At 31.5% G+C, this 21,260-nt stretch overlaps 1 protein-coding gene and 1 long non-coding RNA gene across 2 annotated transcripts in view; one reads left to right on the top strand and one right to left on the bottom strand.

The window, feature by feature from the left end:
* LOC120353495 overlaps nucleotides 1-711 on the bottom strand; it is a 15,232-nt gene extending 14,521 nt beyond the window's left edge. The window contains exon 1 of the mRNA XM_039437325.1: nucleotides 702-711. Coding sequence (XP_039293259.1) covers nucleotides 702-711 — 10 coding nt within the window. The remainder of the gene's footprint in view (nucleotides 1-701) is intronic.
* Nucleotides 712-2,086: 1,375 nt separating this feature from the next.
* Nucleotides 2,087-17,843, top strand: LOC120353721. Its single transcript, XR_005572539.1, has 3 exons — nucleotides 2,087-2,224; nucleotides 5,296-5,472; nucleotides 17,419-17,843. It is a non-coding gene; the product is annotated as an uncharacterized LOC120353721 (long non-coding RNA).
* The last annotated feature ends 3,417 nt before the right edge of the window (nucleotides 17,844-21,260 follow it).

Below are 21,260 nucleotides of genomic sequence, written 5' to 3'. Positions count from 1 at the left end.
ATAGAGCTTAAAACCCGACAAGACTCTGTTCTCGAAGTATATTCTGAACGATATTGGTTCAAATACCGTATTTTTAATCCTTCAGAACTTATTAGAGACGCAGTCCCGTAAATTATCTACATCGGGATTTTTGCTCGACCTGTATGATTTTGTATGCTCATTCTTCACAGGTAATAATTTTAAGGTATCCGTATTCAGTGTTAGCGTCCGCTACACTACTTATAAAAATTTCATCATTATACAATCTGTCATTAGAAGAATCAAGGGTGAGCGAGCGTTTAGGCCTCCCACGATTCCGACAATTGTATTGAGTCTTGTAGTGAATCAATCAGTCTGGTGTACACTCAGCATCCACACACGCAATTACAAAATTTATAGCCGCTACACCATTGACTCAGTACAAGATTCACTCTACATGTGTGAAGCCTTCAAATCACGCTCCACATGATTTGGCGCCCAACGTGGGGCATTTAGATTCAGCACTACATGATTTGGCAATCTCTCACATATGTGAGGCGAGTAAAATACAGCTTTACACAATGGATGCATGGAAAAACTTATTCAAAACGTAAACAAGGGGATGCAGCAAAAAACAAAATGTCAGGTAGTGTTAAGGGGAGTTAAACATGAAATTTTTGAAAAATATCAATTTTGTTTTTGAGTTCATATGATAGTTTGAAATTCCCGCTTTTCAATGATACCTGGATACATCTCTATGACGATGGGAAGTATTTTTAATATTTTTTTAAAAAAACTATACATGCGTCAAATATGCTCTTATAAGTTTGAGTAGGTATTCATGGCAGCAGACGTTCTCCGGAATAAATTTCTTCAATGATTTGTAATTTATTATTGAAAGTACATAATATGATTCACTCTCTTATTCTTTTGTAAATTCAGATTTCTCTATACAGTTAATTTCCCACTAAAGGAGGACTTCAGTGGGTCTACAAGCATGTCTGCTATTCTACAAGCAGCGAATAAATTCAATCAAAAGGTGTTCTTGGAGAAAATAAAAAATTGCCGTTCCATACACCTTAAATAAAAATACCAATATAAGTTTAGTAGAATTGATGGTGATGTTGTAAAATCTCTCCATAATAAGAAAACAAAGATATTGTCAAATTTCTCTAAACATTTATTAAAAACTTTAAAATAGAACCATGATTCACGTAGTTAACCAACGCATCATCAGCTGTACTGAGGAATGTTTCCTCAGTTTTAAAGTTTTTAATAAATTTTTAGTGAAATTTGAAAATATCTTTGTTTTCTTATTACCAATATATTTTTCATCATTGCTCGTGAATAGATCCACCTTAAATACTCAAATATTGGATTATTGTTGGCTACTAGATAGAAAATGTATAGATAAATTCAGTAAAAACAATGCCGTTAGATGTTTATGGCTGCGAGTTTTTTCGAGATTTTGAGATATTTTAACAAAATATTGGGAAAATGTCACTTTTAAAGTTTTAATTGGGTTTAATTGATCATTTGAATGGGTACTGAACCGATATTTTAAGTGACTAAATTTTTCCCACTAATTTTTAGCAGGACACTATAATATTTAGTTCAATAAAGCAAAATGCGCCCACACCTTAGACAATCGAAACACTTTGAAAATTTGTATTAATTATGACACCACGATTTGAAATAATAATGATTAATATTTACTTAATATATATATACCGGTAGTCTTTTTTCAAAGATTACGTCCTAAGAATTTCAGTTATAGAGTATAAAACAAGTCAGGTCAATCATTTTATTTATTTATTTACAAGAAATACATACATACAGGTATGGGAACAACAGGCATTATAGCCCAAAACTGTTCCCGATTCAACATCACAAAGCTCTTCATATAATTATCAAGAAAAAAAGATTATTAAAAATAAGAAATAAACCAATAGGGAATATTAAGAATATGAATAAAACAATTACATTTACATTTTACATTTTACATAATCAACACTAAGTTTACATAATTAATTGTCGACTATATATGGTGTAACTAGGATTGTATTCTCTTGTATATTCCTTGTAGTGGTAGATTTAAACATTCATCCAAAATTATTCTTCTTCTGTTGCAGCCGATTTTACTGGAGAAAATCAAGTTGCACGACACTTGTGGCGTTCATAATCTGCATGGACTTCCAGGACTGTTTGCTGGGTTTGTGGCTGCGCTCGTGTCATATCAGGCGTCAGAAAGCGAATATGGCATGTTGTGAGTACATCATAATTATGTTTCATACTAGTTTCATATTATCAAAGTTATTTAATGAATCTCATTCTACTTTCTTTCAATTTTTATCAATTGTGAAACATATACCATGACATTCGAAAATAAATTCTATGTTTATAATCATCTCAAATCAAATCAAATTTCATTTATTCAAGTAGTTGCATATAAAAGACAAGCTTCACAACATTGAATCGTCACAATCAATAATAAACACAGAAAATACAATGGTGCTAGGAGGATCTATTTAATTTCAATTGAAAAATTAATTGAACTTATTTTTAAATTAATGATATTCAAGCTACCTTATATAGGTTCTATAAAAATAAGACATATTTGACTTTTAATATACTTAGATTTGAAAATCCTCTTGCAAAGCTTTAGTAAAAATTCTTCCTAGTGGAGTATTTGTTTAGCTTCAATGTTTCTTTTAGTATCCTACCTTTTAGTATCCTATTATATTTATAAAATAGCATTATAGTAGGCCTACCCTTTTTTTAAATTAATATAAAATAATAGATAAAAAACAAAAATTACATAAAACAAATAGTTTCGATATTCCACATCATCTTCAGGTAGCTCTGATTACATACATTTTAATTATTATATATTATTTTTAATACGGTACCTATTTACTTATCTGTTAATTGTTTATTTGCTCATTCACACATGTTTGTATATTTATCAACACAGGCAGTAAAATAGGAATATTTGTTGTCTCCTTGTTTGTAGATTATTATGTAAAATACAACTGAACAACAGGCCTGTAGCTTTCTGTACCTCAAAGTTTTCAAAACTATTATGATGATATTAATGTTGTACGTTGTTTTTTTTTAAAAGAATAACTTGATTCAATTATGCAAACAGATTAATGCTTAGGCCTAATCTGTCTTAAGAAATATTGCAATAAAACCAAACAGATTTCGTCAATTCTACATTTATGAGAATGTGGAATAGAAAAAATCTGGTGTAGTGCACTCACACAACTTTACTTGCCGTTATGAAAATTGATTGATTCCCTGACGCTAGTGTTCACGCGCATCTCAAGTCTACTTTTTCAAGATCTCAGCCAGCTGGTGACAGGACAATAGCGCTGCAGACACACGAAATCTGCTATCTTCATAGTGAACATAGTGAATGATTTAATAGAATCAACAGTTGCCAACAGTTTGCAATTGAATAATCTTATTTTCTCTAATTTCTAGCTTATTTTCAATTTTAGGTGAAAATGCTACTGAACATTAATTGTAGAGATTTTTATGCTCAATCTTTTCCTCTTGAAATTTTTTGTTTAATTTGTATCTGAAGCCTGATAATTGGGAATCTAAAATCAAACTTTGCATAGATGGTGCAGTGCTCCTGAAATTTTTACAGATATGAGACTTGTGGCAGTTGATAGAACTTAGCAATGACTTTTCTAGGTATGTTCAATAAAAAAAATTAATTCGATTTGAAATTCAATGCCTTTAATCGTATCCGGAATACTTACAATTTATTCTTTCTCTTCACCTAAAGATTGAAAAAATCCCCAAAATGTCTGACTATAGTAGTGTAAATATTTACAACTTGCAGGTAACCCGCGTGCTCTGCAAGGGTCTAATCAAAAACTTGACAAACTGAAAACATCACCAACTGAATTCTTAAAAAAATTTAATAGGCCTATAACCATCCTCGGTTAATTAAGAATCTATACCGTATGCAAAATTTCAAGTTAATCAGTCCAGTAGTTCAGAGATGTGATGATGCGGCATTCGTGAATTTCGTATCCCGTACGTGTATAAGCCAGTTCTTTCCTTTATTATAATATGCATGAATGTGAGTATTGGTGTAAATTTCAAAGTTGTATTCAACTCTTATTCTTTTGTAAATTCAGATTTCTCTATACAGTTAATTTTCCACTAAAGGAGGACTTTAGTTGGCCTACAAGCATGTCTGCTATTCTACAAGCAGCGAATAAATTCAATCAGAAGGTGTTCTTGGAGAAAATAAAAAATTGCCGTTCTATACACCTTGAATAAAAATACCAATATAAGTTTAGTAGAATTGATGGTGATGTTGTAAAATCTCTCCATAATAAGAAAACAAAGATATTGTCAAATTTCACTAAAAATTTATTAAAAAATTTAAAACAGGACCATGATTCACGTAGTTAACCAACGCATCATCAGCTGTGTGAGGAATATCAAAGTTTTTAATAAATTTTTAGTGAAATTTGACAATATCTTTGTTTTCTTATTACCAATATATTTTTCATCATTGCTCGTGAATAGATCCACCTTAAATACTCAAATATTGAATTATTGTTGGCTACTACATAGAAAATGTATAGATAAATTCAGTAAAAACAATGCCGTAAGAAGTTTATGGCTGCGAGTTTTTTTGAGATTTTGAGATATTTTAACAAAATATTGGGAAAATGTCACTTTCAAAGTTTTGATTGGGTTTAATTGATCATTTGAATAGGTACACTGAATCAATATTTTCAGTGGCTATATTTTTCCCACTAATTTTTAGTAGGACACTATAATTTAGTTCAATAAAGCAAAATGGGCCCACACTTTAGACAATCGAAACACTTTGAAAATTTGTATTAATTATGACACCACGATTTGAAATAATAATGATTAATATTTACTTAATATATATATACGTTAGTATTTTTTCAAAGATTACGTCCTAAGAATTTCAGTTATAGAGTATAACCAAGTCAGGTCATCATTTTATTTATTTATTTATTTACAAGAAACACACACACACACACACACACACACACCACACCACAACACACACACACCACACACACACCACACACACACCATACCCAAAAACCAACTTTTTTGGACTCAGGGGACCTTGAAACGTATAGAAATTTAGAAATGAGGTACCTTAATTTTTTTCGGAACCATACAGATTTTGTCAATTCTACATTTATGAGAATGTGGAATAGAAAAATGAGAGTAACTATTTTATTCTATCATCTTCTACATTAATGTAGTGATTCTTTGAAAGTTTTAGAAATTTCATGAAATATGAGACCTATTTTACAATTTTTGCAGCCTCTACTCAATATTCCCTGCTAGAGCGCCGTTGCGAGATAGTCCCGAATCCAGAAGTTTGGTAAGCAAAATCGACGTGGACCCGTGACTAACAGGACGGCTTCAACCAGGCTTGCTTCCAGATTGTCGCCATTCCATGCACTCTGGCCTTCTCAATCATCGGTGGCGTTATAACAGGTCGGTACATTTATTTACCTATTTGAAAATATTCATACACATAAAATTCAATTAAAAATATCTACAACTTTCTGTGGTGTTGTGATAGAACAGAATTCAAGATTCTTTATTGCCAGAACAACTTTACATTGTATGAGCACGTCAAAAAATAATAACAATAATATAAAACTTGTGAAATAGAAGAGAAATTATGATATAAAATTAAGCATTAAGATAATAGAAATCGTATAATATATGAAAATATTACAATACCGGTAACAATTTGTCTTAGTTATAAACAAACTACAATTCATATTAATATAGTGAGGTCCACGTTATAATGACAGTATTTGATTAACTTTGGTGTTGCTATCCTTGTCTATCATTCGACAAAGCAGGTAGTACTATCCTTTTCTAGCTCCGCAACGATGCCAACTCTGTTTTTGGCAATGTAGAAAAATAATTAATTAAGGCAGAGAATCGGCAACGCCTTTCTTCTATCTTTATCCACTGCCATTATAACCTGGACCTCACGATAATAATTAATAAGCTATTCAGTTTTACCAATAGAATTACTTACTTTATTTTTGACCAAGGAGGGCAAAGCTAGGGCGCAGTCGGCCCTCTCTTACACTTAACCTTTGTTATTATAGTCCAGTCAAATGATCGTTTTTCAGGAAACAGCCCCGAAAGAATATTTCTCGACGTTTCTATATGTATTTTGGGGCTCTGAATTCGAATCTGAAATTTGCTGACACGCCAGAGGGCGGCTTCACTCCCAAAACCCTCAAAATTTCGGACTTTTTCAATTCTCCCATTTTACCTTGTAAATCATGAGTTTCTCAAGAAAAATCATTCTCGACAAAATTAGAGAATAAAATTTCCAATATATTGAGTGGTCGCGCAGGATTCATTGTATTTATATGATAGATATTAGACTAAAAATTATGTGAAGTACGGTAACTGAACTTGTTTCGGACTTTGTCATATTCTATGGAAACTCGGGAGAGAACAGAGAAGCTAGTAGTCCTCTTGACCTTAAGAGCTACCTACTAAACTTGGAGAGGTAACAAATTTTCTCTTTCAATTATTTTGAAATAATTATAATATTGATAAGTATTGATAATATTATAATTTTGATAATAAATTGTTTAAATGATGAATGTGATATCTGTTAAAATAATATAATAGAGATGGAAACGACTTGATATTGTCAAAACCTCTGAATTATTTTAATGATTTATAAGCACAGTTTTGGTTGCTACACCGTTATTTCTAAATAGACTGTATTTTTTAGGAGTTTACTAGATAGAGATTGCTTGATGATGTATGCGGACATAATTTCTCGTAAAATTATTTGCATACAGAATTATTTTCACTAAGATTTATTGGTGCAAAGGCATGTTCTGTTATGTTTATATACAGTTATTCTTCCTTATTATTAGATATATTGCTTTTTTAATTATTGAATGGACAGCCACTTTATTCTTTCATTTTTGTTCATCTGTTATGCTAATTTTCCTTTACTTTTGCTATTCTGTTAATTTTTATGTTTATTTCAATAGAGGCTGTTTGTATTTTGAAATAGGTACCGTACTGTACGATATAGACATTTTATTTTTACTTTTACTTCTATTGCCAACATATTATTTCATTTTTTATATTCTCTGTTATTATTGTTTGTGCTTTCTTTTGCGAGAATAAAGTATTATTAATGGCGTAACAGCTACAACTAGTGTCCTAAATTGTTTTGTTATGAATCAATAATTTCGATTTAAAATTGACAATTTCAAATAGTTTTCTTTCAATTATTTTCAATTTATTCCGTACTTTTTTAAGCAAAGTTACAACAGTAAACTCTTTCCTGGAGCATCCAAGAAAAATCATCCAGTAATTTTAAATTCTTAATTTTTTATTTGAATTTCAATTCAATTTTCCTATAAGAAGTAACCTAGAGAGTATTTTATAGGCTCTATTTAGCAGAGTGATTGGAACTGAACTGGTTTAGGAAGAGACAGAGTTGAAAAATACTAAAGCTGCGTTTACACCAAATTTATCAACAACAAATTTTCCAACAGTTTACTGCAGGGTTCGCTACTATATTGAGTAGATTCTGGATAATATGAAACCTCTATAGTAGCCTGAACATCTGCAGAAAAAAACTCAGTTATTTTTCACGTTACACAGACTATATCTGTATGAATATTTTTGGACAATTTCTATCTAAATTTGGGAAAGGAACAGTTTTGGGCTTTAAGCCTGTTGTTCCTTTTCCAATTATTCATAGTTAAGAATGATAATGTAACCTATGTATCAATGTAGAAATAAATGCAATAAATAAATAAACAAAATGTTTATTTTTCCGTCCTTATAGGTTCTATTAGATTGAACAGAACTTGACAAACACATATACACATCATATATGTATGCTAAGTTATGTTTAATCTAATAGAATCTTTCAAGTAGAAAAAAATAAACATTTTGTTGACAACTTTGGTGTAAACGCAGCTTTAGACTTCTGTATCGACACCAAATGTATTACTAAACTCCACACAAGTTAAATGATACTGAATGTATATTGATTTTAATTGAAGTATATTATAGCCTACAATGACATAAGCTGCAGAGGAACCCCAAGTGGAATTCATGAAACTGTAGCCTAAGACTGAAAGCAATTCGATCATAATAAGAATATATATTCATGAAGAATCATTTATTACCCTTAATTAAATTTAATATATTAAGGGTACTAGCATAGCCACTCTAACACAGAGATTAGAGGTGGCTAATACACAGAGGTGGTCTCTAAAACAGAGATTAGAGGTGTATTAGAGGTGGCTATGATACTAGTGATTCTTGGATAGACTTTTAACTAGCTACTACTATATAGCAAACTAGCCATATAGCAAAATGAAACATAATCTTCATACTTCATCATACTCCATACTTCATATAGGCTACTTCATACTCCATACTTCATATACTTGATACTTCTGTCCTTCGTCATTAACCAGCTTCCTGGATGAACGGCTTTGTATTCTTTGTATTCGGACAAGATAAATCATCCAATAATTTTCTCTTCTTCTGACTTCGACGGTATAGGCATTATTGCCTGTTCCGGTCTTTAAAATAGCCTTGGAAATTAAAATTTATCAAAAATATAATTAAAATTTAACTTTAAAATCATGTCTAGTTTCAAGACCACCTTTTCCTTGGTCTTCCAACGTCTCTCTTACCTGCTGGTTTATAGTTGAGTGCTTTCACAGGGATTCTTCCGGTTGGCATTCTGTCGATGTGCGCTTTCCATCTATAATTTAATAATTTTAATTCTTAATCTTTTGAATTTCAATTCAATTTTTCTATAAAAAGTAGCTTAGAGAGTATTTTAGCAGAGTGATTGAAACCAATATACCTAGAATACATTCTAGATAATTATCTTGATTGAAACTGAACTGGTTTAGGAAGAGACAGTCGGACTTAATTTGGTCGTCAATGATTATAATTTTTTTACACTAACATTGGGTAATGTTTTAAAGCTTAACAACAGATCGAGATGGTCGGTCGGATTCACTATCACTTAAACTAAATTGAAGACTTGTCGGCCTTTTAATATTCAGCCACAGAGTAGAATGGCATCCCACGCAGCCAGGCTCTAATCCTTGCACCAAAACTTCTGACATCCAGATCCATCCCCATGTCTGGCAGCGCGTTGAAGATCTTCTGTGCCAGTAGGCTACAGGGAAACAGTCTCTTTCCTTGTTCAATCTGCAGAAGGGTACATCAATTTAGGTTTTACTCTTGTATTATAAGAAAGCTTATCGCTCTTCTTATCAGAATAGATCTCAACATTATTCTTTATTCATTCATTCTTCATTTATACAATGATTACATTATCAAAATGAAAGGGAGAGAAAAAATAAGGTGAACTTGTGCTATTCCTCTCCCAAATTTAGATAACACATAGTCCGAAATAGGTTGAGTCTTGTAGTTCTTCAATTCACAAAATTTTCAGTCCTCAAGTATTTTTACAAAAGTAGTTTTTCAAATTTAGCTTCTGAACATTACAGTCATGTTTGATGTTGTGGTATTTTCCCATAATGAAAACACAAATAGAAATTTAATGGCTAATTGAGATAAAAGTGGTTAAAAATTTTTATTTATGTTTTTCATTATAATATATCTGAATGATGATCAATCAAATCAAACATACATGCAAGTATCTTGTTTACCTGAATGTTACTACCCAATATTATATAGTGCAGTTTTTTTTTAATTTAAAGTGCGTTCAGATCATAGGAGATCAGATTAGCGGGACTGTACTGTATTTTCAGGATAAAGTATAAAAGTTCCTACTTTTCACTGTATAAACTATCAAATATATATTATGAGCTATAGTATATTTTATGTTGAATTGTTGACTCAGACCTAGACCTATGTCATCTAGCTCTTTAACTTCCATGATGAATGATGTTTTGGCATTAATATTCTAAAATACTGTATAAAAGTATCCTATACTTTTCACTGTATTACTATCCAATATTAAATAAGCTATTGTAGGCCTATATTTTATATTGAATTGTTGACTCAGGACCTAGACATATGTCATCTAGCTCTTTGACTTCCATTAGTTATGTACATAGTTCTGGATTTTTTTTAAACTAAATAGTGACTTTCATGGATATGAAACAGAAATAGGAATAATATCAGAGTTCAGCAGCTCAGGCTCACTACGTCACAAAAATCTTCTGTACACACCTATTAAACTGTACAATTCATTAGCCTAGAAATCAAGGCATTGTCTCTTACATTCTTTAAAAGGAATAGTTTACTGAAAGCTGAAAGTTTATTTAACACCAGAATTTTATGTAATTGACTGACCAAATATTTTGTAAGCTAATATCATTTGTATGTATTAATAATTGTATTATGTTTTATCTAGTATCTATTTTTGACGTTTATCAATGCATTGTTAACAATGTCTATGATAATAAAGATTCTTATTCTTATTCATAATGTTTTTGGCATTAATTTTTTGCTCTTGGAAAAAGGTATATTCATGCGCATAGTATCCGAATATGATGACCAAACTGATGAATTGAAAGATGATTTTGAAGACTATCATTATTGGAGAATGCCCATAGAAGAGTAATTGATGGCATCCAAGCCCTTGATGGTAAATGAAAATGATCAAAGAGTACAGTAGTGTTTCTTTTATGTGTTCTCGTTTCAAGCACTAGAATCAAACAATTTCAGTTTTCTCTGGCACTATACCTATAATTATTTGCACACGATTGCAACCCTTTATACACTATTATTTTATTATCATATTAAGGAAATTCTCTCCCTTAATATGTTGGATAAATGATAGATAAATTCATATGAAGAGTGCGCACACCTGTTTTCAGCTTTTTACAAAAATAGAATAAATTAATACTGTTGCTCTTGAGTAGGCCTATTGATTTTCTAGTAGTATAGGATTATGTCACCTCCTAGTTATTTGATTGTAAATTCTTATCTATTGCTTTATTATATTGTAATTTTAAATGATCATCAGTTATTTCGATTGATATTGTTGTAATGTTGATTAGAGTGTAATATTTTTGTGTTTTATCTAGTTTTTCAACCGTAAAAATTCTTAGTTTTTGAGTGAAAATAGGCTTAATTTTATAAAAGTGCTGAAATCAAAACCCTATTTCGGACCGAACTTATTGTAATCTAAATTTGGTTGAGAAATAGTACAAGGAGTAGCCTATTCTTAGTTTTTCTCTCCTGGTTAGTCCTCTTTTGTAAAAATGATAAATAAAAATACAATAGTTATTGCACATCAATCACTCCAATTGAGAAATGTATTTTTGTGATTTCCAGCACTTAGTAAGATACTTGCACAGTAGTTTCACTATTTGTATAGACTGTTATGTGGTAGCAGAGACAAAAATAATTTAGGTTTTAGTCTTAAATATCTTTACTCTATGGTGGTAGGCACCGTATCTGTATTCATATTCGTTTCTACACCTTTTCCAACCGTATTTGAGAAAGTATTAATTGTAATTGAGAATAGTAATTTGTATTTGAGAAAACGTCAAATGTAAATGAGAATATTCAATTGTATTTGAGAAGTCATCGATCACTTGTAATTGAGAATACCGGTAGTGAATTTTATTTAAGAAAGTATCATTTCAATTTGAGAATAACATACAATTTGAAATCGAGAAGTTGTCAGTTGTAATTGGGAAATGAATCTAAAAATCAGTACTTCCAGTACTTATATTTTTCATAACTGAACTCATATAAAATGATATGATAATATATTTAATATTCCAATAAAACGTTTAGTTTAAAAATAATATATATTTTCAAGTCTCAAAATCCATTGAAGAATTATTGCAAAATTGATTGATCAAGAGATGTTATTGATTAATGATGAAGTTCAATTGCGCCGTTAACATAGAAAATTTTATCTTCATCAAGTGCAATATTTCACAAAATGTTTGGAGACAAACGTCGCGTTGCCAGTACATACATAGAAATGGTACTCATTAATCATTTTTCAACCGTAAAAATTCTTAGTTTTTGAGTGAAAATAGGCTTAATTTTATAAAAGTGCTGAAATCAAAACCCTATTTCGGACCGAACTTATTGTAATCTAAATTTGGTTGAGAAATAGTACAAGGAGTAGCCTATTCTTAGTTTTTCTCTCCTGGTTAGTCCTCTTTTGTAAAAATGATAATAAAAATACAATAGTTATTGGCACATCATCACTCCAATTGAGAAATGTATTTTTGTGATTTCCGCACTTAGTAAATACTTGCACAGTAGTTTCACTATTTGTATAGACTGTTATGTGGTAGCAGAGACAAAAAATTTAGGTTTTAGTCTTAAATATCTTTACTCTATGGTGGTAGGCACCGTATCTGTATTCATATTCGTTTCTACACCTTTTCCAACCGTATTTGAGAAAGTATTAATTGTAATGAGAATAGTAATTTGTATTGAGAAAACGTCAAATGTAAATGAGAATATTCAATTGTATTTGAGAAGTCATCGATCACTGTAATTGAGAATACCGGTAGTGAATTTTATTTAAGAAAGTATCATTTCAATTTGAGAATAACATACAATTTGAAATCGAGAAGTTGTCAGTTGTAATTGGGAAATGAATCTAAAAATCAGTACTTCCAGTACTTATATTTTTCATAACTGAACTCATATAAAATGATATGATAATATATTTATTCCAATAAAACGTTTAGTTTAAAAAAAATATATTTTCAAGTCTCAAAATCCATTGAAGAATTATTGCAAAATTGATTGATCAAGAGATGTTATTGATTAATGATGAAGTTCAATTGCGCCGTTAACATAGAAAATTTTATCTTCATCAAGTGCAATATTTCACAAAATGTTTGGAGACAAACGTCGCGTGCCAGTACATACATAGAAATGGTACTCATTAATCATTTGTAAACAGTACAGGGTAAATACTTTCACCATTGAAAATATTAATTTGCCCCCATGCAAAGCCTACAGTAATAATTGGAATACTGTGTACGTAGTACAGTATCCTTTCCTGCTCAAATCAAACCTGCACTGTAGGCTACAGAAGAGTCCGACATGTCATGCAATTGAAAAATTTTCTCATTTTCAATTGATATCTTCTCATTTACATTTGACGATTTCTCGAATACAATTCACTACTCTCAATTACATGTGATGACTTCCCAAATACAATTGACTATTCTCATCTACATCTGACATTCTCTCAATTACAAGTGACTATTCTCAAATACAATGATACTTTCTCAATACAATTGAAAAGGCGTAGTGATCCTATAGAATTGTTGATCTTATAGCTCGCAATTACAAGCTGTTTTCAAGCTGGATTCGCACATAAGAGTAGTGACAGTGAAAATATAATTCCCATAGTTTCTTATATGCACATTCAGTACGGCGAATCAATATGAATAATCCCATTATAACTTATGGGAATTATATTGTCACTTTCACTTGTGGTGTGCGAATCCAGCTTAATCCATACGTTTGAAAAAAGATTGATATTTTTTTGTGAAGTGGATAGTATTTACGTTTTTGTTTTATTGATTGCAATAAAATTTCAAAAATATTCTACAGTCGTAAAGTTTAATGCGGTACTAATAGGCCTCCCTAACTTAAATTATTTTCACTATCAAAACGATGTTGACGAAAATTGTAAATAGTTGACAGTTAAAATAGTTTTTAGTCTTGAAGATTTATCCGTTTCTCATCAAGAAAGAATAATATAGTAGAACGATTCACAAAATTTGACATCACCAAGGTCAGGGTATAGCCACTACCTCCGTAAACAAAGCCATAATTCATTCTGGTGACGTCATTACAGGTAGGGCTCCTACACCAATAAAAACATTAGCTGATATAGATCAGATGAAATCAACGAATTTTTTTGGTGTAGGAGCCCTATCTGTGCTGACGTCACACGAATGCACTACGGATTTATTTACGGTTGTAGTGGTATAGCATACCTATTATCTGCACTCTGTCAAATAAAATGAACCTCACTAAAACTACAAGTATCTCACTATGTGCCGTTAAATTTTAATCTGATTAATTATAAAAAAGGTCTTCTCTGGTTCTCGTGATATTAATCACGGTTAAAATTTAACCGGCTTTTGTACAACTTGGTCTATTTCTACCATAAAAATCTGGTGTGGCGCACTCACACAACTTTCCTTGCCGTTATGTAAATTGATCACCCGACGCTAGTGTTCCCGCGCATCACAAGTCTACTATTCAAAGATCTGAGTCAGCTGGTGACAGGTCAATAACGCTGGAGACACACGAAGTCTGATATCTCTTCATAGTGAATGATTTAATAGAATCAACATTTGCCAATAGTTTGCAATTGAACAATCATATTTTCTTGAATTTCGAGCTTATTTTCAATTTTAGGTGAAGATGTTACTGAACATAAATTGTAGAGATTATCATGCTGAATCTTTACCACTTAATTTTTTTTTTTTTTTTAATGTATCTGGAGCCTGATAATTGGGAACCTAAAATCAAACTTTGCATAGATGGGGCGGAGCTCCTGAAATTTTTACAGATATGGACTTGTGGCAGTTGATAGAACTTATCAATAACTATTCTGGGTATGAATTGATCAGAATCGTTGGAGCCGTTTTCGAGAAATCGCGAAAAACACTGTTTTTGACAACATTTTCGCCATTCTAGCCTCCATCTTGAATTGCATTTGATCGAAATGTTTCGTGTCGGATCCTTATATTGTAAGGACCTTCAGTTCCAAATTTCAGTCATTCCGTTAATTGGGAGATGGGATATCGTGTACCGGTACACAGAGCACATACACACACAACACACACACACACACACACACACCACACACCCACACACACACAAGACCAAACCCAAAAACCACTTTTTTGGACTCAGGGGACCTTGAAACGTATAGAATTTAGAAATTGGGGTACCTTAATTTTTTTCGGAAAGCAATACTTTCCTTACCTATGGTAATAGGACAAGGAAAGTAAAAAGAGTATTTTAAAGAAAGTTTCTGGAGAAGCCACTATTTTTTAAACATTAAAACTAGAGTATTAATAAATTCTTCAAATAATACGAAATAAGCGCAAGAAGGTTTGAATCAATATCATAAATTATTATTATTAATAATATATTGAATTATTTTTAACGAAAATCCTAAATAATCGCAAATCACCCCGAAGACCTCTGCTACTGCAGACATTGACAACAGGGTTAACAGCTAGATGGAAATTCGATGAGAACTACTATCCAAAATTAGTTGCCAGCCCGGAATCGAACCCGGTACCTCCCAATTGCAGTCAGGTATGCTTGCCCTTACACCAAACTGACAATCTCTGGATAGCAGCGCACATTTTATACAAAGCCACAGCGGCCAACCATTTACAGATGGAATTAAATAGAGAATCCTTTATTCAAATGCTAATTAATATATAATTATTATTTAACGAAAATCCTAAATAAGAATCGAAAATTTATTTAGGATTTTCGTTAAATATAATTATATATTAATTAGCATTTGAATAAATGCATTCTCTATTTAATTCCATCTGTAACTGGTTGGCCGCTGTGGCTTTGTATAAAATGTGCGCTGCTATCCAGAGATTGTCAGTTTGGTGTAAGGCAAGCATACCTGACTAGCATTGGGAGGTACCGGGTTCGATTCCCGGCTGGCAACTATTTTTGGATAGTAGTTCTCATCGAATTTCCATCTAGCTGTTAACCCTGTTGTCAATGTCTGCAGTAGCAGAGGTCTTCGGGTTGATTTGCAGCATTTATTTAGGATTTTCGTTTAATAATAATTAATATTATTAGCATTTGAATAAATGCATTCTCTATTTAATATATTGAAGATTGAAGGGTTGCTAAAGAAGTCATCATCAATAAATTCTAAATCAATCAATTTATTTGAACACAAATTTGTGATACTATTGAGTAAGTTTGCAATTACAACGGTATTGGTTTTTATTAATTGCAACACAATTATATTAAAGAAAAATAACAAAAAATATTAATTAATTTCGGAAATAGTTTGAAAAATATAGATTGCAATTAAGTTACAGATTGGTTTTTATTGCAATACAATATTTTTCGTTGTTGTTATCCATCTTGTTTTCACTAATATTATTACTATTGTATTTTTATGTAAATTTAAAGTGAAAAAACACTCACATTATTAATTTGGTGTGGCGACAACCGTTACCAGAAACTCTGTTAGGCTTGAAAATGTGCAACACCAGCACGAAACGGTCGTCGCCACACCAAAAATGTGAGTGTTTTTTCACTTTAAAGTTATACTAAAATACAATAGTAACAATAATAATATGATAAATATATCAATGTATTTTAGAAATAGGCCTACTCGTAGGCAAAAATATAGGTTGCAATATTACATTATACTAAGATAATAACAAAAATAATTTAAATTAATTTTAGAAATACTTATTTTGCAAATCTATGTGCATAGAAATAGATTATCTTTAGTAATTGAATTACAGTTGAACCAATTTGTACTTATTAGAGTCTATAGTGAGGTCCACGTTATAATGGCAGTGGAGAAAGATAGGAGAAAAACGTTGCCGAACCTCTGTCTTGTCAATGCCTTTCATAGACGGTAGTTGATACAGGTTTATTGATGTAATATTAACTGTTCATTCTCGTTTTAAATAATTAATTATATTTTATTAAGCTATAAGTTATATTTTTCAATAATTTCATAATGAATTTACATAATCAAGATAAAATATTCTGATAATTAATTATACTTCCACACTGTTGAAAACGATTTGGCAACAGAGCAAAACGAGAAAGTGATAGCGCTAGCTATCCGCTTTGTTGAATGAAAGACAAGGATAGCAATACAGTACCATTGCTAATCAAACACTGCCATTATAACGTGGACCTCACTATAGTATAGATTGCATAAGACTGCAATCAATATAGAATGACATTTTAATTTTATAACGTGATGAAGTTTGGCCAGTAATGTCCACTCCACCACTTAACCACGTTTTGATTCTCATTAACAAGAGATATATTTATATAGGAGGTTTAAGACTTAATACTCTTTACTCTTCTACTACATTTTATATTTATGTTGTTTGTATATTGACGCTGTTCCTAATGTACCTGTACATGTTTATGAATAAAGATTTTTCAATTCAATTCAATTCAAGAGCATAGAAATTATAACCAGTCTATTTTATTTCATCTATGAAAATAGTATCATTATTCTGGGGTTCTCTTTAATTATCCACTAATAAATTTTTGTGATCTTTACATAACCTCATTTGGAATATATTTATCAAAATTAGGGAAACAGTTTTGGGTTTATCCTGTTGATTCTCTCCAAATCATTAATTTGATATTGTGATTGTGGAATGTAATAGATGAATAAATAATATTTTTTTATTTCAGGTACAATAATAAACCTTTCATCACCAGCCACCGGATCTGTGCCTGAGGACTCTTTCTTTGAGGACGCTCTGCACTGGGAAATTCCCAATGAAAGTGATGAGTCGACAGACAAAAATGTGCCCGAAAAACAGGAGTCGACTATAATAAAAGTTCACGAGCCTTCTGATACCAAAGTGGTTGAGGAAAAGTGCTAAACTAAATATTAATAACCTTAAACTTCAGTGTGGTCACAAAGAAAAAACAGTTTCGGTGGGGAATTTGAATAGATATCACCACTTCCATGGTATCTGTAGGGGTTGCCTCAGTGATCTATATGGTACATATATACTGCTAATGTACTTTAAAACATGTCCCTCAAGGGGACAAAATGAAGGATTAAATGTTTATTACGAAGGATGTGTTCTTATAAAAATATGTTCAACGAGTGTGTATGTCTATTTTTTTGCATGAAATACACCAAATAACTGAAATTTGCACTGAATTTTGCAATATCCTAGTGATGATGCATTGGTGAAATCAATTATTTTATACGTTATGTTGTGGTCCATTTTCGACGGTATATAACAACCAGTTATTGCGGTGTCCCGGTATAGTTCTACAAAAGAACAATCTCTACAAATATGAATGTCAAAATAGTTTAATGGTGAGTACAAATATACAAATAATCTGCTATTTACAAATCAAATTACATAATTAATTTATTCGTGGATATAATTACAAATCATAAAAATATGATCCAAGATTTCATAAAATAAACTAATTAACAATAATCAATTCTCCAATCTAAATCGATTGGGAATAGCACAAGTTTACCTAATTTTTTCTCTCCCTATCATTTTGATGATGTACTTATTGTATGAAACAATAAAGAATACAATTAGGAATTGCTCCCTCGATTGGAATTGAACGATATTGTTTAATACTCAGCATAAAGTGATTCTTTATTGACTCATACAATAAGTATATCATCAAAATGATAGGGAGTAAAAAATTAAGGTATCCTTGTGCTATTCCTCTCCCAAATTTAGATGAGGAATGGATGAAGATTTGGAATTAAAACTGTCATATAGTTTTATTTATTGAAATAAATTGTCTTGAAAATAGCCGTTTGCGATAATATCAAGACTATGCAATATGAATACAGTAGCTATCATCTACAATATCTATAAAATCTTGTTTTACAATTTCATCTTCAAAATAAGTCACTATAGCCCGGTTGCACAAAAGCCGGTTGAATTTTAACTGTAATTAATTTCACGAGAACCAATAAGAGAAGGCCTTATTGATAAGACGGCTTTTCTGATTGGTTCTCATGGAATTAATCACGGTTAAAATTGAACCGGCATTTGTGCAACCGGCACAGTCTGTATAGTATCACACAGATGTTAATGAATGGTCCACTACTATTCAATTACTAAATTCTTTATTCATAAATATTTGAAGAAGCAGGCTATAGCTCACTGGTTAAATATTGAATGAATACTAATAATTAATGAAACACTCGAATGCTGTCTAGGAATATCAAGAATTATTTATAGAAAATATTTCATACATGTTCCTAGATAACATAATGTGATATCTCTAGACAGCATTCGAGAGTTTCATTATGGATAAAAATACTGCTATATCTCACCAACAACAGTAACTAACTAATAACTGAGTAAACTGGATTTTTTGAGAAAAATAACAGATTCATTTCACAATTCATCAGTGTCCTATACAGCAGACAATAATAAACAATATAAATTATTATGCAATAACACAAGCAGTATTTGAAATTGAAACTATAGAACCTAAGAATAGTAAATAAATCCAATTACTCTCAAAAATTGTAATATACAATATTATAGTAATACATTGTTGAATATTTCAACATCACTAGTAGATTCAAGCTGCGTTTACACCAAAGTTATTAACAAAATGTTAATAACTTAATCCTTATAGATTCTATTAGATTGAACATAACTTATCATATACATGATGAACATAATTATGTGTTTGTCCGTTCAATCTAATAGAATCAAAGGTACCTAGAATACAGAATGTTGAGACATTGATAGAATCTATAACATTTTGTTAATAACTTTGGTGTGAACGCAACTTTAGAATAATGTTTCAATATATTGCTCTTTCTTTGATACTAAAATGAATATCACAGTACAACAAATAGGAATAAAATATCCAAATAAACAATGAACTAAAATGTCATTCTCTATTCGTCTGTGAAATAAAATTAAACGTCTAGAACTTCCATAAGTTATTGGTTTGTTTACATTATTTTTTCAGGGTACTGATCGTCTTTGATGATTATATTCCTTATGATTCTATTTCAAATCAGCAAAATGTAAGTAAAGGATCTTAGGCTATGTACACATGGTAGCGTCGCACCGCGCGGTATGAGACGCGCGTCCGACCGCGCGGTGCGATATACAATGGAGCTAATGGCAGCGTCCACATGCACAGCTCACTCAAATGTGGACGCGCCGCGCACTGCGCCGCCCAGACTTTCAACCTGAACCGCGCGGCGACAGCGCAGTTCCCAGTACACTACAGTCAGTTGGACTGTACACATGAGAGCAGTCGGACGCCAGTTTTGATCTAGTTCACTTGTTTTGTGTAGTGATTTTACAGCAACTCTGTTCAGTGTGCAGCCATGGAAATGAACAATTTTGACACAGAATTGTTTATAGAAGAAGTAAAAAGTCGACGTGTCATATGGATATGGCGAGTCCTGATTACAAGAACAGAACAAGAACTTGATGCCAAGTCGTCTTTTACGATCTCCAACAACTCGTCAAAAGATGAAATCGACATTCGCAAATAGTTAAAAAATTTGGGTTGTATTTCCTCAAGTTAGGGTAAAGTGTCACAAAAGCACCATGCGTTAATCTATTGGTCAAAATAGGGTGAACGCAAAAGTTTCTTTGCCTTCGTTTTCTCGCTTTATATCTACGATACACAAGCCACATACATGTTACCTCTTCAACTTCCATTGCTAAACTGGAGGTGGACGCCGCGTATAAAACGCTTGCATGTGTACAACTGTAGAACTTTGGACGCGCGTCGCACCGCGCGGTGCGACGCTACCATGTGTACATAGCCTTAGACTTCAACGGATATCCTAGAATATACAACTAACTACTACTACTACTACTACACTTTTATTCGCTTATAACAGAATATTTCTGTAAATTGATATTAGCATAGAGTCGCAGAGTCATAATGTTTATTGTTTATTATACTGGTAGGCTATTAGTAATGGTTTGGGGGAGCTAACAGGCTACTAAATTTGTATTAGATTGAATGTAAATAGCTAACTCTTGAATTAGTCATTGATATTTTTAGTTTACTCAGAAGTAGTTGTTTAGTTTTCGCAGAAGTAGAATTGATTGATCATTGTTGATTAGTTTCCATGTTTTACTGAATTTCTATTAACAGATGAGAAATACAGCTTGAATCTCATGAAAATTATGGAAACAGCTTAATATTTCTTTTACAAGATAATTTGACATTAGGTTTCATTGGGGGTCCTATTTGTATTCAAAAACTAATTTTATGTTACTTCAAAATTTAGGTCCGCCATTTTGAATCCAACTTCATTTTTATATAGGAAGATGGTGGTCATATGATACATGATTTAGATACAGAACTTCAAGAGAAAATTAAGCTATGTTTACACCAAAGTTATTAACCAAAAGTTTATTTTTCCGTCCTTATAGATTGTATTGGATTAAACGGAGCTTGAGAAACACATATGCACATCTCATCATTTGTATGATAAGTTATTTAATAGAATCTATAAGGACGGAAAAATAAACATTTTGTTAATAACTTTGGTGTAA

This window comes from Nilaparvata lugens, chromosome 11 (assembly GCF_014356525.2).
Source record: "Nilaparvata lugens isolate BPH chromosome 11, ASM1435652v1, whole genome shotgun sequence".
Lineage (NCBI taxonomy): Eukaryota > Metazoa > Arthropoda > Insecta > Hemiptera > Delphacidae > Nilaparvata > Nilaparvata lugens.
This window is presented reverse-complemented; position numbering and strand designations above follow the sequence as displayed.